General features: G+C 28.9%; 1 protein-coding gene across 3 annotated transcripts; it reads left to right on the top strand.

Annotated features, from left to right (window-relative positions):
- The first annotated feature begins 301 nt into the window (after positions 1-301).
- LOC129984246 (techylectin-5A-like) lies at positions 302-23,459 on the top strand. Of its 3 annotated transcripts, XM_056094080.1 has the most exons (7): positions 312-391; positions 8,647-8,718; positions 12,918-13,072; positions 15,949-16,103; positions 17,030-17,135; positions 19,149-19,313; positions 22,795-23,459. In XM_056094080.1, coding segments are annotated over exons 2-7 (891 nt in total). In that variant the 5' UTR covers positions 312-391; positions 8,647-8,716; the 3' UTR covers positions 23,103-23,459. The 3 variants fall into 3 exon arrangements, with proteins under 3 accessions (XP_055950057.1, XP_055950055.1, XP_055950056.1); XM_056094081.1 differs by lacking the exon at positions 12,918-13,072 and having other exon boundaries at positions 324-391; positions 22,795-23,455; XM_056094082.1 differs by lacking the exons at positions 8,647-8,718; positions 12,918-13,072 and having other exon boundaries at positions 302-391; positions 22,795-23,455.
- The last annotated feature ends 1,331 nt before the right edge of the window (positions 23,460-24,790 follow it).

Below are 24,790 nucleotides of genomic sequence, written 5' to 3' on the forward strand. Positions count from 1 at the left end.
TTGTTTTTGCTGTTATTAGTGGTGATATTGGCAGTTGCGCTTTACCCATTTTTATTGTTTGATTATTTATCAGCTTTGATTTATTTATCAGCTTTGATTTATTTATTGGCTGATTATTTATCAGCTTTGATTTATTCATTGGCTGATTATTTATCAACTTGATTTATTTATTGTCTGATTATTTATCAGCTTTTTTATTTTTATTTATTGTTCGGTTATTTATCAGCTTTTTTATTTACTTTTTTATCTGGTAGAGGGCACCACAACAGCTGTACGAATGTTGTGTTTCTTTTCAGCGTCCTACAAGTCCACAAGACAAAAGTAATTTCTCCTGTCTCTTAGTTGTTATCTGGCTTATAAAGCTTCATCACAGGCAAAGGCTATACTTTTGGTTTGTATTATCATTACTTAGTTTATATGTTGCCTTACTATGAATCTGCTTTTATTTGTTAGCGAAAATATTGAAGCGATCAATGATAAAAAGACATCTGAATTTTCTAATAAAAATCATATTTTTAGTCCTAATTACTCTATACCATAAAAGATTCTTTTTTTGTTCATTACCATGGGAGTCTAAACAACTTTTTGTTACTATTGATGAAACCTCATATATAGTCAAAGTAGTAATTCCATTGACAAAATATTAATTTTCATTCAATATATGGAACTTATTTGATACCAACTTATACTTACAGCAAAAGTTATAACTCTGAACAGTACATAAATAAATAAAGGATTTATCTTAATTCATCCTGATATGAAAAGCACAATAGCAAATAGGAAGAGCGGAAAATCAGTTGCTTGAAAATATTAATGACGCAGATCCAATCTTAATCTTATCCGACACTGTTACGTCTGAGTTCGTTTCAGAAGTGTTTCGATATATCAAGCCCTTTAAATCTACCCGATTTCTTCTTTAATTCGGTGAATTACTCAAAAAGATGATAAAATTTAGCAGCAAATACAATCACTTGTATTTTAAAATCTTTATTCAATTTAGACGCTGCATATTTTTATCAATTCACACTCAAAACACGGCTATGTACAATGCTTAAAAAAACAGTCAGTTACGAAACTGGTTTTTTTTTTTTTTTTTTTTTTTTTTATTGATGGAACAAGAGTTTGCAGGCTCGTGAACAGACCGTTCACTTCAATTTGTTTTTAAACGTGCACGGCTTTCTTCTCAAACACATTATTCTTGTTTCATCTTGTTGGATATACTGATCGATTCGCGATAGACATAGCTTTGAGCTAAGAAGCAAAAAGTGTAATATAATGTCGTAAAATTAGTACAAGTAATATTATTTAATTATATTGTTCCAATATATTTGCCGCAGTATATTGGAACAACGTAAATTGTTGGATTTTTATAACATTGAACATTATTTGTCATGATATTATGTAATTTTCTGTAAAACCCTATAATAGTGTTAAGTGATGAGTACATATCATTGTATAATATTATAGAGTATTGAATAATATCCCACACTATTGAAAGTCTACATTTTCCAATAAATATATGGAAAAAAGATTCAAACCTTATAGCATCACTTGATAATTCTTCAAAATAATAATAATAATTTACTCCCACTTATCCTCCTCTTCCTTTTTATGCACCCTTTATATTTTGCTATGAGTACCAAACTTGACTCCTTTTGACTAGTTAGCCAGCATTAGACTACGACGATGCGTATAAGCGATGGATATATTATGGAACAAAATGACTATTAAAAATTAACGTGGGAACGTGGTTTCCTCATCGAATTTCGAATACTCCTTTAATTTAAATTAATGTTTTGCATTTTTTAGATAATAATGTAATTTGAGGTAAAAGGTGAAGAAATTTTCGCTAGTTACTAAGATTTTCTATGGTAATAAGTTAAAGATTAAAAATGAACTGTTTTAAAAAATACGAGAATTATAATATTTATTTTTTGAAAAATATTTACTGTTTTTTTTTTTTTTAGATTTTATGTAATTTATGAAGTTAAAATTTTCAACATTATTCTGTTTAGGCTAACTATCAAGAACTACGATAAGAAAATCGCGTTTTACAGAAAACTATATAAACCGTTTCTTAATGTTGATATAAATGTGCAATATCGCCATAAAAAGATTTTACAAAATTATCGAAAGCATAAGGTAAAACTACAGTAAACAAAGAATTTAATACCATTTTCTTTATACTATATAGAATGATATGCTGACATCTGTTGGCAACAATGATACTGCAGAAATATAAATTCTATTCATTATAAAACATTTAATACAAATTTCTTTTAATATAATTGGTTCTTTTATTATTATAGCGTAACTGATTTCTATCTATTTCATTAAATTCATTTAATTGTTCAAATATAAGCACCAAAAATCTAATCAAATAAAACTGCGTATAAGCATGACTGCATTAAGCAGTCATGAATCTACAATAAATAATAAAAACATACATATTTTCTTAAAGTACTAATAAACCTAAAATAAAGAATTAACATGTATGAAACTCAATTGATTAGTTTATTAAAAGAGGAACCTCATAATACGTAATGTCCATTGCGCAAAATGCCTCAATCGTTCCCGCATGATTAATCTTTTCGAAAATTTACACTTCAAATAATCTTTTTAAAATTTTGTCATACAATTTTTGTCATTTGTTATTATACGATATAAAGCTTGTTTCCAGCCTAGTAAATGACAAGAAAAACTTAAAATGGATTGCATCTTAATTTCTCATACTTCCAATCATTTTAAATAAATAAATTTAAAAAATTGTAAATATTCTTTTCGTTACTTCAATTTAAGAAATATTTGAAATATCAGCCAATAAGGTTTTTTTCATAACATTTTTATATATAGTACCAATTAAAAAAATCGCTATCCAATAATAACTTTTCTGTTTGTACTATTTTTTGTACAGTTCGCCCAAAAAATTGTCCAAGCTCTTTTCATTATTCAGGAGGTAATCACATTAAAACCAAAATTTTCTTCCATTCTAGAAAAATGTTAATTAATAATGTTGATTGATGTTTCTATTTTAAAATAATTCCAACGTTAAACGTAAAGAAGAAGCAAACAATCAACCCAACAAACAGATTCCATTCATTAGCATTTCATTTCGTCTAAAGCATAAAATTAGCAATTATGCAACCATTTATTACTAATACAGTAAGTATTAATTATTACAATGTTCAAAAGCTTTGGTGTTATATTTATTTCATGTATTAAGTATATATGTATATATATGCATTAAGATTACGATGCATATACCATATATAAATTAATCATAAATCGTATTATGAAAATAATTATATAAAAAATAATGTTTTTTTCCCCTGTGTATTCAAAACTACCCACATTTGGAGACGTTCGTTACGTCAAGATTAATGGTTACTATACATTTCAATTGTTCCCAGCAAACTAATTTTAAATTTCAAATTTTGAGAGACATATAATTTATTTTATTATTTCACAAGTCTTAGAACTTTGCATTGACTTCCGTTATATTTCCTGCCTGCGTCTTTATACATCTAATATATCACAGGAAAAAGCAACAATGTTTAAAAACGACAGTACTTCAAAATTTTTCCATCATTCTGAACTTAAACATTATACAATAATTTTATAACAAAGATAAAAAAGTAAAAGCAGAAAGGGAATCAGAGAGGAAAAAAACGGAAAAGGCAAATACATACTAAAAGATAAATTGCATATAAAACTAATGAGCAAAAAGCTGCAATTCAAGAAACACCAATTTTCAGAGACCCGCACATGAGCGTTCAGTGCTTCGTAAAATAGTGAAGCAAACAGGATATGCATTTTGGATGCCTTTTTGTCAACCTATTGAAACAGAAAATTCTACACCGAATTACAATTTTAATAATGAGGTATGTAATTTAATTTGTCTTAAATTACATACCTCATTATTAAATACCTCATTATACCTTAATTACATACATACCATACATACCTTATTATACCTCAATTACATACCTTAAATTACATACCTCATTATTTGTCTTAAATTACATACCATCATAATTTTAATAATGAGGTATGTAATTTAATTTGTCTTAGTCGTTGCACTCTTGAATTATTGCGTTTACATGCTTGTGCCAGCACAGATGAACAGACGGTCATCTCTTGATGGTTCCAAATCTGATATAATTCATTAATTTAAACGTTAAATCTGTGCATAATAATTTATTTTTTCATGTAGCACTCTTCGTTTTGTAGCTATAGTGTTAACTTATATTCGGATCAACGAATTGACAGACTGCTCTTGAATTTATTTCGCTCAAAATTTGATAGAAATCCACAAATCTGAAGTCTAGTCCATATGCACAATTTCATCCAACAAGCTGAAAGTAGTTTTGAGTCATATTCTCCACAGACAGATATAATTTTCACAAAATGTGTTTCTCAGATTCAGTGAGTTTGGAAGTAAGTGCGGGAGATTAATCAAAATTTTGAGTTCAGATTTTTTTGACGATTAGAAGTATTTCGTATATCAGAAAGTAAGAAGCCATAAAATAAATTGCAATAATTTCAAATACAACTTCATTATGTTCAGTTTCTTTATTATAATCCTAATTTAATATCTTACTTTAAAAAAAATCACTCTTCTTTTGGATAAATATGTGTTGTATATAATGTTCCAGTGCCAGAGAAACCGAGTTTAAAACGGCAGTTATTATTCTTATTATTTTTATTTTTTTTGGTAAAATCGTGTTGTTTTTTTTTGGAGAAAATAATTAGATACGAATTTATATATACGCAAGAATTTCTCACTCAAAGTTATAAGATTTTTAATGAAGCTCGGATATTTACCTCAGTTTGTTTAGGTTCTGTTTGGATTGGTGGCGCCATCTCTTAGACTCTCATAGTTAGTTATTATTTTGTGTGTGTCAGTAATTCTTGGTTTTTCAGAAATGAATTCTATATAGCCGTTTCCGAAATATTTGATATATATATATATATATATATATATATATATATATATATATATATATATATATATATATATATATATATATATATATATATATATATATATATATATATATATATATATAAGAAGCACTCATTTAAAGATATAAGATTGCATAGAATATTAATTACCAATAAATATTTTTATCCGTTTAAGAATACTCATTTTAAAATTTACATAGCTATTTCTCAAGTATTGATGAAGTAAAAACCGCTTTGAAACTATAACGTTTCGTATTAAAGCATCAATTGCTTTCTTTCAATCGATTCTCTCATGCTTACAAAACATGAGGGGATTGATATTTTACTTCAAAGTATGACTGAAAGTTTTTTTTTCTTTTTCTTTTGAACATTTGATCTGAAGTCAGACAGAGTTTGTAGTTTTAATGTAATGGTCATATGACAAAATTTCATATAAGATAAAGAACATGGTATGGAATTTTTTTATCCTTCCTTAAAAGCTAGCCACCACTCTAAAAAAAAGTTAGTAATTAGTAATTTATCTTCATTTGTACAAAGGAAAGTGAAAATGGGGACAATAACGAAACAATAAATATTTAAAACAAAATTTACACAGACAAAAAAAACAAAAAAATTGGGAGAAGAAACAAAAAGAATTCAATCAAACACACATGAAAATTACTGGCCATCTTTATAAAGCTAAAGAGTAATTACAGAATTGAATTTAAAGAATGCTTAAACTATTCTTTACCATGTGTAGAAGTATGAATGTTAATATTGTCCAAATATTTTACAATTTAAAGAATTCATAGTTTTACTTTCTAGTATATGTAGTATAGAGAAAGTATAGTAATCGTTGAAAAATTCGAATTCAAGATTTTGACGAATATTCTCGTTTTAGACCTCCCTGAATTTGAAAAACACATTCTGGGCAGATGTCTATGGGCAACCACACGAAGATGTCTATGTTAGTGACTAAGATAACTCAAAAGCGCTTTGAGCTAGACGGATGAATTTTGGTATACTGTCTTTACATCAAATTGTAGACTTCTATCAAATTTTGAGAAAAAATTCGTTCAGAGGAAGTCTGTCTGTCCGGCTGTTCGAATATAAGTTAACACGATAACTACAAAACGAAGAGAGCTGGATGGATAAAATTCGGCACACATGTTTGATATCTATAGTGTTGAAGTTTATCAAATTTTGATCCAAATCCAAAAAGGGTCCGTACTTTCAGAAGCATGTAGACGCGATAATTCAAAAACGCAATGACTTAAATATATCAAATTTGGTATGTGATTTTGTGACTTACAAGTGCAGATTTTTAACAAATTTTTGTTTCAAGCGATTGGAAAAAAAAGCATCTAAAATACAGATTAGATTTTCGAATATTCTTAATCTCATGCCAAGGATTAATCACCAAATAACTCGCCAAGGATTAATCACCAAATAACTCGCCAAGGATGATAGCATAGATTCAATAAAAGTGCTAAATTTACGGCAATGATTAATATTTCGTAACTATTGTGCACCAATTCCATGAAGGAGTTCTCTGGCATGAAAAGTTTATAACAGAATATACGAGAAAGTATTTTTTTTTTGGGGGGGGGGAATGGACAATTCCTAATGGTTTACAAATTTATTTGGTAACTAGGCTAATAATAAGCCTAGACCCTGATTAATGCCGCTAGGCAGTGGCAGCACCGAAGTTCTCTCGGCACTCTCAGGTAATGGGAGCCTCGGAGAATTCTCTTCGCTTCCCAACTTCCAAAGTCAGATTTAATTCTATTGATTTTAATGTAATCTCTACATAAACAGTTCTAAGTAGCAAATTTTGACAAAATGAAAAAGTAAAGTTTTGAATTCGGATTATTTTCAAGAGATTTGGTTCCAGTGTCGTGTGTTACAAAAATACAAAGTTAAAATTTAAAATCATTTTATGCATGTATGCTCTATATAGGCAGTTTTAAGTAACAAGTTTTGACAAAATGAAAAAGTGAAGTTTTAAATATGGATTATTTTCAAGAGATTTGGTTCCAGTGTCGTGTATTACAAGAATACAAAGTTAGAATTTAAAATCATTTTATGCATGTATGCTCTATATAGGCAGTTTTAAGTAACAAGTTTTGACAAAATGAAAAAGTAAAGTTTTGAATTTGGATTATTTTCAAGAGATTTGGTTCCAGTGTCGTGTATTACAAAAATACAAAGTTAAAATTTAAAATCATTTTATGCACGTATGCTCTATATAGGCAGTTTTAAGTAACAAGTTTTGACAAAATGAAAAAGTAAAGTTTTGAATTTGGATTATTTTCAAGAGATTTGGTTCCAGTGTCGTGTATTACAAGAATATAAAGTTAAAATTTAAAATCATTTTATGCATGTATGCTCTATATAGGCAGTTTTAAGTAACAAGTTTTGACAAAATGAAAAAGTAAAGTTTTACATTTGGATTATTTTCAAGAGATTTGGTTCCAGTGTCGTGTATTACAAGAATACAAAGTTAAAATTTAAAATCATTTTATGCATGTATGCTCTATATAGGCAGTTTTAAGTAACAAGTTTTGACAAAATGAAAAAGTAAAGTTTTGAATTTGGATTATTTTCAAGAGATTTGGTTCCAGTGTCGTGTATTACAAAAATACAAAGTTAAAATTTAAAATCATTTTATGCATGTATGCTCTATATAGGCAGTTTTAAGTAACAAGTTTTGACAAAATGAAAAAGTAAATTTTAAATTCGGATTATTTTGAAGAGCTTTGGTTCCAGTGTCGTGTATTAAAAAAATGTATATTAAAAATTAAAAATTCATTTCATGCGCAATAGCGAAAAAATAATAAAACATATGATCGAACTTTCTTTGAACACAATCTAAATTCTGTTTAATTATAGGATTGAACATTTTTTCTTTTTTGAAATATAAAGAAGTCATATTTTTTTTTTTTTTTTTTTCTGAATTTCAAAGCAACCTAATATAAAATTTGTAAAAGATAATTAGTTAGAAATGTTATTAGAATAATATTCCAAAATCAAAACGAAACTTATTTCAAATTAAGTAAAAATAGTAATGGCTCTAGGGGCAGTATAAGCAAAGCAATTTTAATAAGCATTGGGTCTAGAAATTCAATAAAAATGCAGAATTAAATTGCCCTGAAATTACTGCGAAAAATCGTGAGTCTTCAGCTTACTCCCTCCCCGAAGCTTGCTTCCTTTGTTTATTTAATAATAACGATTTTAGCAGCTGAAATCCGCTAATAAGAAAACATTAATAATAAACATTCATTAACTAAATATGGTTACATTCATTTATTAAGATTGAGAAATGGGCCAGCAAGAATGAAAGAAAATGGGATGAATATACTCATATTTCTTGTGCGAAACTAACATGAAACATAAATATGTTAAGTTGGGATGACTTTTATTAAAGGAAAATAGAATTTTTATTTGAAACCCTAGCAATTCACTCTACGAACTAGAGTTACAACTTCCTTCTTAGCCTACTGAAACCTAATAGTCCAATTTTGAATGATCTATCTAATTTTTTGTTATGTACATTGGAAAAGGGTATTCCCCGTTTTTATATTTAAGGGGATTTCCCTTAAATATAAAAATTTATTACCTTTGCTTAATATAAAAAGAAATATTAGCTTCATTTCTGTAGATTCAACAAATAGCTGAAGCGCTATCCTCTAATTCACGCAGGGGCCAGATATTTGGAAGGTGCGAAAGGGCTTTATATTCGGTACGAAAGCAAATATCACTGAGTTCAAATATGTAAGTGTTTTTACAAATATATATTTTATGTATTTGATGGCTTTGATATCTGCATGGTAATGGAATTTTCTAAGTATTTTAAATTAGAATAAAAATAAACTTTACTTAATTTTAATAAGTAAATATCTTTAAACAGATAATGGTAACATAATATTAACTAGGCAGTAATTTGGTACAACTCAAGTAACATTTTGTATTTACTTTATTCGAAAATATGTATAATTAAAAAAATAACGGATAAATTACAGTCTTACTTCGCGTTTATTGCAAGAAAGAAAGAGTAGAAAGGTTAAGCTAACAGAGAACGAATAAATTATCGACATCACACGGCTTATAGCAATGTTAAATAATGAAATAAATATCAAATTTAAGAAAAGAAACAGGAAATTGTTTTCTAAGCTATATTCTTTACTAGCCGCCTTTGGAGACCAGCCGGTTCGCCAATCTTAATGTTCGTTAAAATTTTAATAATTAAATATTTTATGCAATTCCTACTTTAATAAATTCTTCATCAAAATATTTTAAAACTTCAAATTTTGATAGTCATATAATTTACTCATAATATTATAAAGGCCTTCAGTCATAACGTAATATGTATCTCTCTAAGTTTCTGTTAGCTCTCGTAGAATTTAGGCTTTAAATTAAAGTGGACAGCATGAATCTGCAATTAATATAATAATATTTTTGACTGAAACAAAGCATTTTTTTATAATATGATTACTGAAAACAGTCACTGAGCGTTTAAATTTGATGGGCACTAAAGAATATATATCTTAATTTATGTAATATCTCAAGAATTTGTCAACAAAATTTTCTCAGATTCATCATGAGCAGATCAATTAATTAACAATGTTTAATTTTAAATGCATCAAACACTATGAAAATAAACAGAATCGTTTAAGATAATCGGTTGAAAACAGGTTAAAATAAACTACTTAAAAAACGATATACTTGAAACTATAAGCAAAATGAAATGATGAGATTGAAAATGAAAAGATTTCTTTAGCGGGAAAGTTAGTTTTAAATTAATAATTAAAATTCTAATTAAAAATTCATAAAGAGGGACCCCAGGTGCACATTCCCGACCTCCAAGGTATACATGTACCAAAATTGGTAACTTTAGGTCAAACGGCTTGGCCTGTTGAACGCCAACAGACACGCACACACACACATTGCACTTTATATAAGTATAGATAGATAGATGGAAGCGGTGTGTTTAGAAATTAAAAGAACGGAAAAAGTCAACATCTGAAGTATTTAATAAAAAATTAATAAATCTATTCGTATTTCCGATATTATATATTAGCTGATATTAATTTGGATGACTGATATTCGGAAAACGTAATAGCTTAATATTTATTTCAAATTATTTATAACACTTTACGATTGCTTTTGGCGATGATAACTTGCACGCTAAATATACACTTAATATTGTAGCAATGCGGGTGTGTATAAATATAGTAATTAAAACAATGAAAAGTATCGCTGCAAAAGATTAAAAAATTTTTTTTAAATGTACTAAAACTAGAGCATTTGTGAGAAAAAAAATATCTGTATCGCTCATAAGTTAAGTTTTTGGATTTTAAAAGGACTTAAAAAATGGTTTAAAGGCAATAATATGCTTTGAAGTTATAGGTAAAACGCTAATTCGATTTATTCTGAATAAATTTGATTGCTTCTAAAGTAAAAATTGCTAACCAAAGTTAATGCTTTTTTTCTTCTCTTTTTTTTTTTACGCTCTAACAATAAAATTCTAATTCAAACAAAAAATTGAATTAAGAACAATGATTTACAATAAATATTCATTATAATGAGTACATTTAATATGAAACGTACTCAAAAGTTTTTATAATTAAAAGAATTTTTTTTATTGTTTTTGTTTTCTAATGAATAAATTTAAAACTGTAAAATTGTGGAACAAGAGATTTCAAGATTTTTTTCATTTACAATCAACGAGAGCAAAGATTGCGAATATATTTAATAGGGAAAGTAATTCTGAAATAAAAACAGTTCATTACAATTTTTAATTCTGTCTTGGAATTAACAGAAAGGAATTCGAATTTTTAAATGATATTTTAACATTATATTAATAGGAAATTGAAAGAATCAAAAGGGAAACCAACCCAAATCATTAATGAATTTGAATTGAAATTTTAGAATTAGCCAAACGCTACATAGTATAAAACTTCAGCGGAATTAGCCATCTCTAAAATTTCTCACATACTCTCTAATAAAGGTGTTATTCCTCTCTTCCTGTATAAAGTCGTGAACATTGAGCAAGGCAATGAGTGCTACGAGTGCTCAGATTTTTATCTTCAGTGTCCTGAGTTCAGCACATATTTTTATTTTCAGATCCATACTTAATATTAATACTTGTGTTTTGTAGTATAGCAAGAAAAAAAAAGTACTTGTACATTAACTGAAGTGGCATTAACGAATAATAATAACGAAATAATGATATTTGGCATGAATTAATAATGAATTCTTTGGCATTAATTGGCATTTAGAATTTTTTCGCCGATTTATCTTTGGCATGCTATTATTATAGATCAGCAAGAAAATCGAATGTGTATTTTAGGTGTCTTTTTTCCTACCTATTAAAACTAAAATTTGGCTCAGAATTACAATTATAGTCACAGAATTTCATGCTAAATTTCATTTATTTAAGTCCTTCCGTTTTATCGATATAGCTCTTTATATTTTGTATCCAACTGAAAATGGAATTGGATCACGAAATAAGAAAAAAATTTAGAATGAAGTTACGATGGGCTAAATTAAAATAAAATCTTGGAAATTAATTAAATTGAAATTAAAATTGAAATATCATTACATATATATATATACTAGCCGCCTTTGGCGACCAGCCGGTTCGCCAATCTTAATGCTCGTTAAAATTTTAATAATTAAATATTTTATGTAATTCCTACTTTAATAGCTTCTTCATCAAATATTTTAAAGCTTCAAATTTTGATAGTCATGTAATTCACTCATAATAATATAAAGTTTTTCAGCCATAACATAATAAGTATCTCTCTAATTTTCTGTTAGTTCTGGTAGAATTTATGCTTAAAATTAAAATGGAAATGACTAAACTGCAATTAATAAAATAATATTTTTTACTGAAACAAAGCATTTTTTTTAATAATATGATTACTGATAACAGAGTCACTGAGCGTTTAAACTTTATGGGCACTAAAGAATATCTTTCTTAATTTATGTAATATCTCAAGAATTTGTCAACAAAATATTATCAGATTCATCATGAACAGATCGATTCATTTACAATGTTTCATTTTAAATGCATCAAACTTTAAGAAAATAAAATGAATCGTTTAAAATAATCGGTCGAAAACAGGTTTAAAAAACTACTTAAAAAACGATGTACTTAAAACTATAAGCATATACAAAAAATATATAACTAACATAAATACAATTTACTTACAAAAGCATGCAACTAACCTAAAAATAATTTAAATCATCCGTTAATAACAGTTGTCATGGCAACAATCAGAATGCGCATGCTTGAATTTTCTTCGTCAGCTCCGGTAACGCAAATGCTTGAATTTTTCTACGCCAGTTGGGGTAACGCTATACAGATTATACATTTTTAATTTCCTTTATTCTGTGTTATTTTAATTCAAAAGTACTTCAGAATGAATCTGAAACATGGATTAATTAGCAATGTTTAATTTTAAATGCATAAAACATTAAGAAAATAAACAGAATCGTTTGAATTAATCCGCCGAAAAATGTTAACCCTAGCCTCATTACTGTTGGGAGAAAAAGCCTTACTCATTTGGCGGTGGGGAAAATGGAAGATTATTTTGGCGGAAAAGTTGGCGGTGGGGAAAATGGAAGATTTTTTTGGCGGGAAAGTTAATTTTTTATTAATAATTAAAATTTCAAATAAAGGGACCCCAGGTGCACATTCCCAACCTCTAAGGTATACATGTACCAAATTTGATAGCTGTATGTCAAATGACCTGGCCTGTAGAGCGCCAACACACACGCACACACATTGAGCTTTATTATAAGTATAGATATATAATTGCTTAAACTGTTTAATGTCTTAAATTAATTAAGACAAAAAATGACTTAAAAACGATAATGTTCTCATATGATAACATGAAATTTGTGATAGCAGATTTCAATTTTTTCCCTTTTATTTCCTTTTTTCTTTCTTTTTTTTCTGCTTTTAGGACTCACTTAAATCTTTCGCTGATTCTTTTCTTTGTGGCTGTTTCTCAAGCAACGTTGAATGGCGCTCCCACATGTGAAGAGAACGACAGATCATCATCTTACCTAGATAGTGCTTTGGATATGCTCACTAAAACGAAGCTTCACTTCCATCCCTGTAAATAGCTAATTAGAAATGTTTGATAATTCAAAAATAGACAATGAACCCATTCGGAGTATCTCCGCCTGACTTATTCATGAACTAACACTATATGGTATTTTCTGTTCGTTTTCCTTTATAAGAATCTGTATGTCATATTGTGTCTAAAATCGTAGCATGCATTCCATACTCAGTCTTGCGTTCCACATCTCTATATTCTTAAGCTTTTGCTTGTTTTCCATATTCAGTCAATGGGTCATTTCGAGTTCTCAATTTCTGTATTAATGAATGGTTGCATGTTTTCCATACACAGTCAATGTGTCATCTCTTGTTCACTTTCTCAATACTCTTAACCTGTTGTATACTGCTTTCCGTGCATAGTCAATGGATCATCACGTGTTCACGATCTCAATATTTACTAACTATTGCATGTTTTCAATACACAGTTAATGGGCCATTTCGAATTTATCTCTGTATTAGTGAATGGTTGCATGTTTTCCGCACAGAGTCAACGTGTCATCTCTTGTTCACCATCTCAATATTCTTAACCTGTTGCATAATGCTTTTCATGCACAGTCATTGGATCACCTCGTGTTCACTATCTGAATATTCGCTAACTGTAGTATGTTTGCCATTCACAGTCAATGGATTATCTTGCTTCCGCCATCTCAACAATAATAAACTGTTAAATGCTTTTTGTACATAGTCAGTAAAACGTGTTCGCCATGTTTCCCATGTAGTCAATGGGTCATGTGTTCGCAATCTCTACACGAACTGTTGAAGAGATTGGGAACTCGACTAGTTCATTGACTTCACACTTGTTTACCCTTTATTAGATAGAATTCTCATGATGAAATCTAATTACTGCGATGATGAATCATTTGCATCTCAATTTGTCGTTTATTGATAATCAAGCCGTGTTATTTTGATAGATTTCCGTATGTTGTTTTCACTACATACTTCAACCATCCAAATAGAGTAGAGTCGAATAATATCATAGATTGCCATAAAAAATGTTTTTCATTATATCATTAGAAATTTAACTTTCTAATTCATTTATCTTCTCGCTATTAAATTTAATGATAAATTATTAGAAAAATTCCGAAGTCTCAGTCATTTAGTTAATCTAATGAATGAGGTAAAATAATTTATCTGATAGGTTGAACAATTTGTTAGTTTAGGAGTTTGTGGTTTGAGACTCCAAGTAGTCCTTAAAAGTTCCGTCCTTATCGGTTTTTTTTCCACCTTTAACTTCCTTTTTTTATTTTTCACATACATTAATCAAATATTGAAAATGATTTTTTTTATAGTTTTCAACAATGGAAGAAATCACGCGATTGGATATTTGATGAAACAATGAAAGCGGTGTAAATTTCAGTGTAATAATTAAATCTGTTTTGAAAATAAAATACAAAGAAATATTTTGAAAAAAAATGTAGAAATTCAAGGAATATTTGCATGATAACTAAATTAGTATTATTAATAAAACAATTTTTACTTTTTAAAAGGGCGTAAAAATCAACTTTGTCGAATAATATAGGAGAAAAAAGTCAAAAATTCAGCTAACTATTGAATTAATTAAAATTCTAATTTGGAGCTTAAAAAAGTAGCTGCACGTTCTCATTTTTCACAAAATGCGTTATTATAGTTTCATTTTTCAGAATGGAATGCATTGTCCTATTTTACATGGTATTCTACAAATAAATTGTTTTGCTTACTCAAGTTTCGCATTACGAGAAAAATTCGGAAACGAATTATGCTTGTTAAGTGAGGTCCAATAATATATAAGCCAAATTTAGAAGCTCTAGATTAGCGGTGGGCAGACTTTTCTAGGGGAACTTTTCTTCTATTTCTAATTTTTTGAAGGTTTCGCGATCCATCCAGTGGCGTAGGTGTGGTGAGCTAAAAAAAAAAAAAAAAAAAAAAAAAAGGTCTGCTTTGTTTTTGTTTTGTGTTGGTTTCTGGCGCAAGAGCCATGCTTGGCTATGCTGCGGAAAAAAAAAAGTCTGCAATATTTATTATAACTTAATGATAAATACAGAATATGTACTTACTTACATAACTACAAACATAACAGCAAAATACAAACATAATAATAATAGCAACAAATATAATAATATCAAATGATGCATTTAATATCAAACAATTCAAAATGCAATAAAAGATAAATCATTTTCATCTAAAGTTAGTTTTCGTTGTAATAGTTAGTAGAAGACTGATTCTGCGTACTGGCCGACAATCTTGAATGTCTCGGTACATAATTATTAACTGCTAATCTTGCACTGGATTCTAAGTGGTTCGTCTGTGAGACGAAAACAATGTATTGTCTTAATTATATTCATTGTTGAAAATGCAGATTCACACAGGTAGGGAGAATCAATGTACGATTATTAAATGATATGCAACTTTTTTTAAATTTGGAGGCTTTACTTCGTCCATTAGATTCCAAAAGTTATTCTTAGTTTCTGAACTACTTTAATTCTTTCAGCTTTTATTTTAAAATTGTCATTCTGAAGAAGAAAAACTTCGTTTTCCCCCAAGTGATAAAGAGAATATATAATTTATATTTTTAATTATTTCTTCCACATCAACTTTGCCAAATGGGTAACATATGAATGTAATAACAATTGGTTTCTTTCAGTATGCGCGTCTTAGGTCTTGGTAAAGGCAGTCAGCCCAAAATGTCTTGGTGGTCCACCGGTGGATCGCGATCGACTTAATGCCCATCCATGCTCTAGATGTAACATTCTATCATTAGAGAGCCATCACATGTGTTTATTATTAGGAGAAATAATCGAATCTGTATACATTTGAATACATTTTTCTACTATTACTATGATTTTTTTCTTATGATTTCTGTAATTCGTCAGCTTTTATTTTTGAATCCCTTTCAGGTCCTACCGCACCACGACCAATGGATTGCGCAGAAATGTTAAAAAATGGCTATAATGAAAGTGGCGTATACACCATCTGGCCGAGAAATAGAGTGAATGAAAATAAACAATTGGAGGTGTATTGCGACATGGAGACAGATGGCGGAGGTTGGACGGTAAAATCAATAGTGATAATCTATTTCTGATTAAGATATTATATTAGAATGGCTCATTTCAAATTCAAAATTTATATTTTCTGCCTTTATCTATTTTTTTCTTCCCAAAAACTTTATCATCATTGGTTTACAAGCTATAAAATTATATTTTATTCATTAAAATGGTAGTTAATGCATGCATTCAAAATAGAAAAAGGGGGGAAAAATAAAGTAGTTCACGCCTTAATGTAATTTCACCAATTTTTTTATTGGTAAAAAAAATTAATGGCTCTTTTCTTCACTTACTCTCCATTTCCTAAAAAATCTTCAAAAACAGTATTGAAATGTACATTATCTACAGAGGTAAAACAAAACAAAACACACAATAGTGTTTTTCAGCCATAACCACAACATCGATTGACAGTAGAAATTTTATTTTTTCCGAAATCTCTTGACTCATAAATATGAGTCCACCAATGATATTCTGTTCCCACAGTTTTAAAGATATTTAAGTTTCAAAGTAAAAGAGTTGGAAAGAGAGAGAAAAGGGAACTTTTGGCAGAGTCCTCAGCCTTAACAACAGGAAAGCCTTTCTCCCTTTTGCAGACATTGCTAACCAATCAGAATGCTCTATCCTTTTTTTTCTACATTTAATTTAAAATAATTTGTTCTTTTATTGTGGTAAGATACAGCTCTTCGAAGTTAACTGACATGACTAGACTAATAAATACTATTAATTAACTTGACGAGTAACTGGTCTCCGAAGGCGGCTAATGACTAATGAAACTAGAATTTTAGAACTAGTAATTCTTCTTATACTCAAAAGTTTCTTGTTAGAATTTAGAGTTAGGAATTTTTGATATACTCAAGTTTTGTTTTATATGTAAGAGATGTATATATTTCATTTCAGATTGGGATTTTTCATATTTAATAACATTTCATCTTAGGTTCTGCAAAGGCGAGTTAACTTCAGTAGACCGAATGACTATTTCTTCAAAGACTGGGAAAGTTACAAAATTGGATTTGGTGACATTGAAAAAGATTTTTGGCTAGGTACTTTTTGTTATGATAAAAATCATGATTGCTTGTTGAAATGTTATCAAACTTGCCAGGAAAAAAAATTTAAGATAAAAAATCTTCCATGTGGATATTATCAGAATATAATAAATCCATAGTCCTACAACCCCTCTAGATTTCGATCCACACCAAAATTAAAAAATTCCGTCCATGATGTAGCTGTAATATAATTAATTAGAGCATAAACTTTTTAAACTTGTATTTATCCGATCAAAGTCAGCTGAAAGCAAAAAATAACATTAATAGATAAATAAGAAATGACAGCAAAATTTTAAAAATAAAGAATTTTGCCTAGTTTATCTGTCACCCTTTTTCTGAAAGCAAAATTTGTTTATATAGTAGGTTTTGTTAATTGTTATAATTAGCCGTCCTTTAATGACCAGCTGGTTCGCCGGGATTAATGATCTCTAAAATTATAAATCAAATATTTTGTGTAACTTGGTCTTAAATGGTTTCTTCAGCAAAATAGTTTAAGTGTGAAATTTGGATAAAATATGATTCGCGATATTTTAGAATCCTTACACAATTCTGTACATTTTGTTATGCATTCCCTTTATTTTCTGTCAGATCCTCTAAAATTCATAAAAAAATGGATAAACTTTGTTATTTCTAACCTTTTTACCATGTAACAAATTTTAAGCTAAAAAAATGCCAATCTTGGCACTTTTAAATGGTATTTTTAATATAAATTTAGGTCTTTTACAGATTTTTTTCAAAATTAAGTAAATACATTCTGAACGAACATCACACATCTCACGAACAATAACAAAAAAAGCGTAAGAATTCTGGAACAAAACTTAAGCTATTGTTAAAAGTCGTTATTAAAGTTACAGATATTTTTTCATTCTTGTTTTGTAATTGGGATAACTATAGACATTAAAATAAAAAATAATGAAACGTGCAAATTGATGAAGTTCAAATTCTTAACACAAATTATTATTTAATAAACAGATTTTATTAAAGCAAGAGATACGTTTACTTAATTCCGAGAAGAATCTGTAAAATGTTTAAATTTATATTATTAGAATAATATTAATATGAAGAAAAATGCGAAATTTTATATTATATCCAGTTAGAATCTAAGTTACATTGCCAGAAAGCTTGAAATAACAGTGTAACCCACTTTTTGCGAATATTAGGGAAACTGATAGAAAATAGGAGAAATGCTTGGTAAAATGAACAGAACGAGGTAAAGCTTCTAAAATAATATGAATTATATATCTATCAATTATTAAAAGTATTTTGCTGAAAAAGGCTTTTAAGATCAAGTTACATAAAAACCAATTAATTGAAAATTTTAGCGGCCTTTAATCTCGGCTAATCAACTGGTCTCCAAAGGCGGCTAGTTAATAAATAAAATTAAAATATATTATATTTTTACACATTTTTCAAAATTTAAAACATTAACATTATAGTGAGGAAGTACCCATTAGCAGAAGTTATGTTTAGGTTTCATTTCTTTAGTTTTTCAAGAAGAAATTGCTTTACAAAAGTATAGATTATCCCTGGCTCTCAGGAAAAGGCGACTGCCTTCGATTTCATTCTGACGAATGCATTTTCTGACAGGGAGAAAAGAACAAACAAATCTTTAATTTCTACTAGTCCCCCTCTCCATTTCGCCCTTTTCTACCTCTCTGTGAATGCATTCGTCTATATGAAATCCAAGATCAGTCGACATTTCTTGAGAGCCGGGAAAAATCAATGATGTATCTAGGATAGGTGGCGAAAAGATCTAATTAGTTTCTCTTCTAACTATTTTAAAACGAGACAAATACGTAACTATATTATCTTCACTGCACTTCCTAAAACTGATGTAACGGGTATTTATTATCAGTATTTATCAGTACGGGTATTTATTATTATTTGAAAAATAATTTCAACATTCGTCGTTAGGGCATTGTGGGACACATATTATTCAAGAATTTATAATATTGCTGTTTCTAAAAAGGTTATTTCTGCATTTTAACCACACTATTTCTTGAATTCCAGGCAATGATAACATATTCGCTTTAACCAATCAACAACTGTATTCTATCCGATTCGATTTGACGGATGTAAAGGGAGAGAAAAGATACGCCATCTACGACAAGTTCTGGATTGAAGACGAAGAACGTAAATACACTTTGCACATCAAAGATTATAGAGGCAATGCAGGTAAACTGACATATTTATTTGATAGATAATGGAAATGAAAATTTGTCTAAATGTTTTTCTCTGAAATATTTATTTTAATTTGTTTCATGTTTGTAGAGTGTGGAATTCTATAATTGATTTTTTTTCTCTCATTTCCTGGCGTATTAGAATTCTGAAATTTCGTATTCCGATGATAATAAGATATTTTAATAATTTCAGATTATCTGTTAATAGATTTACTTTTAATTAGATTTTGGATTTCAAGTGAAAAGCTTACTCTAGCTGTGAATTTGAGGGAATTGAACTCGTGATTTTATAATATTTAAAATAATGTGCTGTGAAATATATTAAAGACCTAAGTGATGAAAATAAAAAAGGCTTTTAAATCAATCTTTTATTAAAGTGATCGCTTATTATTTTCGTATAAATGATTTTTTTTATCAATAATAGGAAAATCAAAATCAATCATAAAAGAATAAGGCACTGAAAATATTAAATAAAATTAACCAAAATAAAAATCATTAAGCACGGAATTCCTAAAAATTCATTTAAAAAAATATATTATAAATGTGTAAAATATGTAATGTTATAATGCATTTTAGTATGTTAAAGTATAAAATGTGTAATAAATATGCAACATTCAAATTTGATTTAGAGTATTTTTATGTATTGATCTTAACCTCTATATTTTCGATAAAAATGAATGCTTTACCGCTTTATAGTAAGTTCATAAAATATTTTATTTAATTTCTATTATTTAACGACTGACTTCATTCTATTCTATGAGCTTAGATAATATGAAGTGCGCTTTTAGAATATGCGTATGTTCTTTTTTCCCCCTTCAAGTTTATAGTATCGTAAAAAATGCAACAAATGCATATTCATATATAAAGTTTAAAAAATAGAATCAATAAAAGAACACACTCAGAAATTAACCATGATCTTATTCAATAAAAGTTTCATTCAACATATAATGAACAAGTGATATTTCTGCCATAATTGTTCTAAAAAGTCTCATTATTTATCTCGCATGAGATAAATAATGGGGGCAATTAGTAGTAATCTTCTTACCACATTTTTTAAATATATTGCAATACAGCGTGCTTGTGTTAAGTTTCATAAGACAATAAAAATGGGTCGAGTATGTGTTTGTACCGTTTCTTTATGGTCAATGGAGTTCAAAATTTGATGTAGATTTCATATGTTTATGTCAAAAACACATACTAAATTTCAATTCTATAACTTGAGCATTTTTGAATTATTACGTATACATATCTTCCCATGTACATACGGACACCATGAAAAATTGAAGGGGGTACTGATCTTTTCACTTTCTCGAGTAAGAAGTATAAATTCTTAAATGTCCATGTTGTTGCTTCGAATCAGTTAAGCTCTCTTGACACCTAACTTTTCCTGTCAGAAAGTTGAACTTAGCCGTTTCAGATCAGATCAAAATGACTGATGCTAAATTAAATTATATTTTCAACCGATTCTGAATATTTGAATCTGACATGGATACTTGTCTCACGTTATGAAATTTGAAATAAATGAAAGAGGATTGTGAAATGGACTCATTTTTATCATCCATCAGTAATTACTGATAAGGAAATTTACTGTTTCATACACTATAAGGGGTTATTATATATATTTTAATTCAGGGTTTCTGACTTATTTCACTGTTACAAATCCTTTCTAGATGTCTAATAGCAACTTCAATTGTTGTTCTTCCCTATATTCTTGTATTACTTGTATTATTATTTTGTTTTCTTGTACACGAAAGATACAATATCGTAATCGTCAAAAATTCGAACTCCAGATTTGACGAATTTCTAATATTTCAGACCACCCTGAATTCGAAAAAGGAATTTTAGGTATTATATTTATCTTTCTGAGTATATAATAATTCAAAAACGCTTGAAGCTTCATGCCTGAACGTAACAGAAACTTAATAGATTTCTATCAAATTTTGAGCGAAATACATTCACAGGTAGTCTGTCTGCTGGATGTTCAGTACAGGTGAAGTCGATAACTGCAAAACGTTAAGAATTAAATACAGGAAATTCGGTACAGATTTTTAATATCTAAGATGTAGATACATACCAAATCTGGAATCAAACCTATCAAGAAGTTGACCGTCTGTCGGTGTGTACTTTCATATATATGTAAATGTAATAACTCAATAACTCTTTACGAAATGGTTTAAATAAATAAAATTTGGTATGATTTTGTGAATACAGTTGTAATTCCGTATCAAATTTTGGTTTCAATCGGGCATCCAAAATACACATTCGATTTTCCTGTTCTTCTATATTATCCGCAGGCCAACAATGAATCACCAAAAAAATTCGCCAAAGATCTCACGTTGGATTCATGCCAAAGATCGATCTTTCTTAACTTTTGAGGCCGCGGTGGCCTGGTGTCGGCCTCGGAACCGGAGAGTTGCAGGTTCGGGACCCGATTCCACCGAAGAACCGTTATGTAAGGGGTTCTGTTGCACGTTAAATCCGTCCTGACCAAACGTCCTCTCGCTGGTGTGGAGTGGAGAGGAGGGTGCCAGTTCAGATTTCATCCTCGTCATCTGACCGTGGTTCAAAATTACGAGGTCCGTCCCAAAATAGCCCTGGTGTTACTTCAAACGGGACGTTAATATAGCTAAAACTAAACTAAACTCCTTAACTATTGATTGATAATATCATTCAATTGATACAGATGTAAAGGATTCTTACAATACTGTGAAGCATGAAAGTCTCAGTTATAGCACTCAAATTAAAAATTTGAGTACTCGTGTTGCATTTATGGTTTTGCCAAAGGTCCACAATTTTACGCGTGTGTAGAACACCTTTATTAGAGAGCATAAGGAAAGTCTGGGAGAAACCCTCCTATTGGATAACTTTCAAAAATTACCGGTTTTTGTTACTGTTCATGGACGTTGCTTTATTCATTTCAAATAATCTTTCTCAGGCATAATTAAAAGAAAAATCTTTATTAATATTTATCGAGTGATACATGTGTTCTATTTTTTTTCTCCCTTTATTGTTCCATATTGTACAGATTTAATCTCAGATAATCATTTATCTGTTTTAATCTTTTATATTACATTTAATTATTTTTATTTCCATTTGCATTCTTTAAACATTCAAATTCGATGCAGCATCACCAAAGCTGGCCTTTTTGCCATAATATTCCGACAAAAATAAATGAATTCGAACTTGTCTAAGAATGAGATGAGATTGTGCCAGGTAGAATTGGAATGTGCCATTATTTTTTTTTATCAAATTGCACCCTAATAGCTTCCAGCGAAAGCTAGAAATCATTTTGGTTGCCACAAATGACCGTTGTCTGTCACTGTAAGGCCGTATGTACACGTTAGCAGAAAACTATCGAACCAGTTTCATTCAACCTGGTAAAATCTCACCTTATTTTCCTTGTAATTAAGATAAGCTTTCACAGTCAAGCATGGATACTTTAACATTACTTATCTTTAAAAATATTTATTTTAAAGGAGATTCAATGACAAATCATAACTCAAGACCTAGCTTGCGCTTTATCCCCTCAATCACATCACACGACAATCAGATGTTTTCCACTAAGGATCAAGATAATGACAATGCCGATCACAACTGTGCTGATTCGTATAAAGGTGGCTGGTGGTACAATTCTTGTCATGCGGCCAACCTGAATGGCCTTTATTTGAGAGGAAAGCACGAAAGTTATGCGGATGGAATCAACTGGCATAGTTGGAAGGGATATCACGAGTCGCTAGAGACTTCCGAAATGAAGATACGTCCTAAAAATTTCAAGAAATTGTGAACCAATGCTTACTTTTTCGCTGAAAATCCTGATTTGCTGAATGCAGGATTTTTTATTGTTTATCACAAAAATAATTTTAACTATTGTCTAAAATTGTCCAGAATAACTATGCAAAATCATGTATTTTATTGTTGTTTTATGCTTTTAAAATAAAATTTATGAATAAATGATAAAAAAAAATTATGAATTAATTTTGTATGAATTTATATTGTACGCTTCATCTTTCCTCTGTTATTTTCATAAATCTAGAAAACTGCTGTGAGACAATAATACACATGAAATTGGAATATGAAATGAATTAATTGAACGGCTTAGTCCATTTATCTAATAAATTGTATCAATTTGAAATCATTGTACAGTAAGTATAAGAAATCACGTGATTGTTTTCTTCTGCCTTTTGAATAAAATTTATGAATAAAGAATACAAAAAAAGGTTTAGTAAATTTTGTATCAATTTATAATGTGCGTTCCATCTTCATCTGCTATTTTTAAAAACCTTGAAAACTGTTTTGAAACATATAAAAAAAGTGGAAATGCAGAATTAACTAATTGATTAGTTAAATCCATTCATCTAATAAATTGTATCAATTTCAAATAATTAGAACACTAATTTCTGAAGTTTTTCTTTATTTATTACTAGCCGCCTTTGATGACCAGTTGGTTTGGTTTGAATGTTACAAATTTCAATTAAATACTTCCTACAGGGTATCCCACCAATGATTGAAATGCGGTTTAATTCTTTGCCTATTAGAGATAAATGGGTAATATAAATTGCAAAGTAGTTCAAAATAAAGTACGGAATACAACCACGTTAGTAAAAATTTTTCCTGTTAATTTTTTTTAAAGATATACTTTTTCAATTTTTATGCAACCCCTCTTGACAAATGTAGGCAATTGGAAAGCTTTAAATTTTTAGGCAATAACATCATTACAAAAGATCGCATATCCGTATCTTTAAAATTGTGTGAGTTATACATAATTGAAAACTGAATGCGCTGGTTAGGGCCCATATATAAAAATAGAAATAAAACTTGTTACATATCATAAAAATATAAAATGTATAATAATATTTACATTAAAACCCCTTTTTAATTATTTAAGGCTTATTTGCGGCACCGTTACATATTTTTAAGGTTTTTTTTAGTGTTCAGACTGCTATTTTTATTTGCAACAATTAAAGTACAAAATAAATGCGTGCCAGTAATTTGTTGTCAAATTTATCATAATTTTACAAAACGATATTCGAACCGATTAATTCATAGACGACTTTTTTCTTTCCTTTAACTGTAATTTAGCCGTTTCAAATATTTTTATTATTTTTTTTTAACTGCACAGTGAAATGCACACGATTTTCCTTTATCACAAGATTTTTCTAAAATACGTTTTATAAAATATCTACCTGTTTGTATGCAAGATTTCTTTTATATATGCGCCAACTGAGAGACAAAATAAAATGAAGTTGAGAGCGACATGCGTCCCGTTGCTCGCATAGGCAGGCCATTGTTTTTCTTTATTTATTAAAGTTTTATATAAGGGCATTTGGGATTTTTTTGACAAAAGCTGTCGCATTTTTTATCTAAAAATTTCCATTATCAATTTGCATATGGCCCCTATTTTTACCTAAGAAATAACATTTGTTTTACGTGATGTGAAAAGTGGTAAAAATCAATTTATGTTTTCTGTATCAT

The sequence above is a fragment of the Argiope bruennichi genome, chromosome 9, assembly GCF_947563725.1.
Source record: "Argiope bruennichi chromosome 9, qqArgBrue1.1, whole genome shotgun sequence".
Lineage (NCBI taxonomy): Eukaryota > Metazoa > Arthropoda > Arachnida > Araneae > Araneidae > Argiope > Argiope bruennichi.

Coding starts and splice junctions, on each gene's coding strand:
- LOC129984246 (XM_056094080.1), top strand. Junction 16,104..17,029: donor CAGATGGCGGAGGTTGGACG/GTAAAATCAATA, acceptor ATTTCATCTTAG/GTTCTGCAAAGGCGAGTTAA. Junction 17,136..19,148: donor TGAAAAAGATTTTTGGCTAG/GTACTTTTTGTT, acceptor CTTGAATTCCAG/GCAATGATAACATATTCGCT.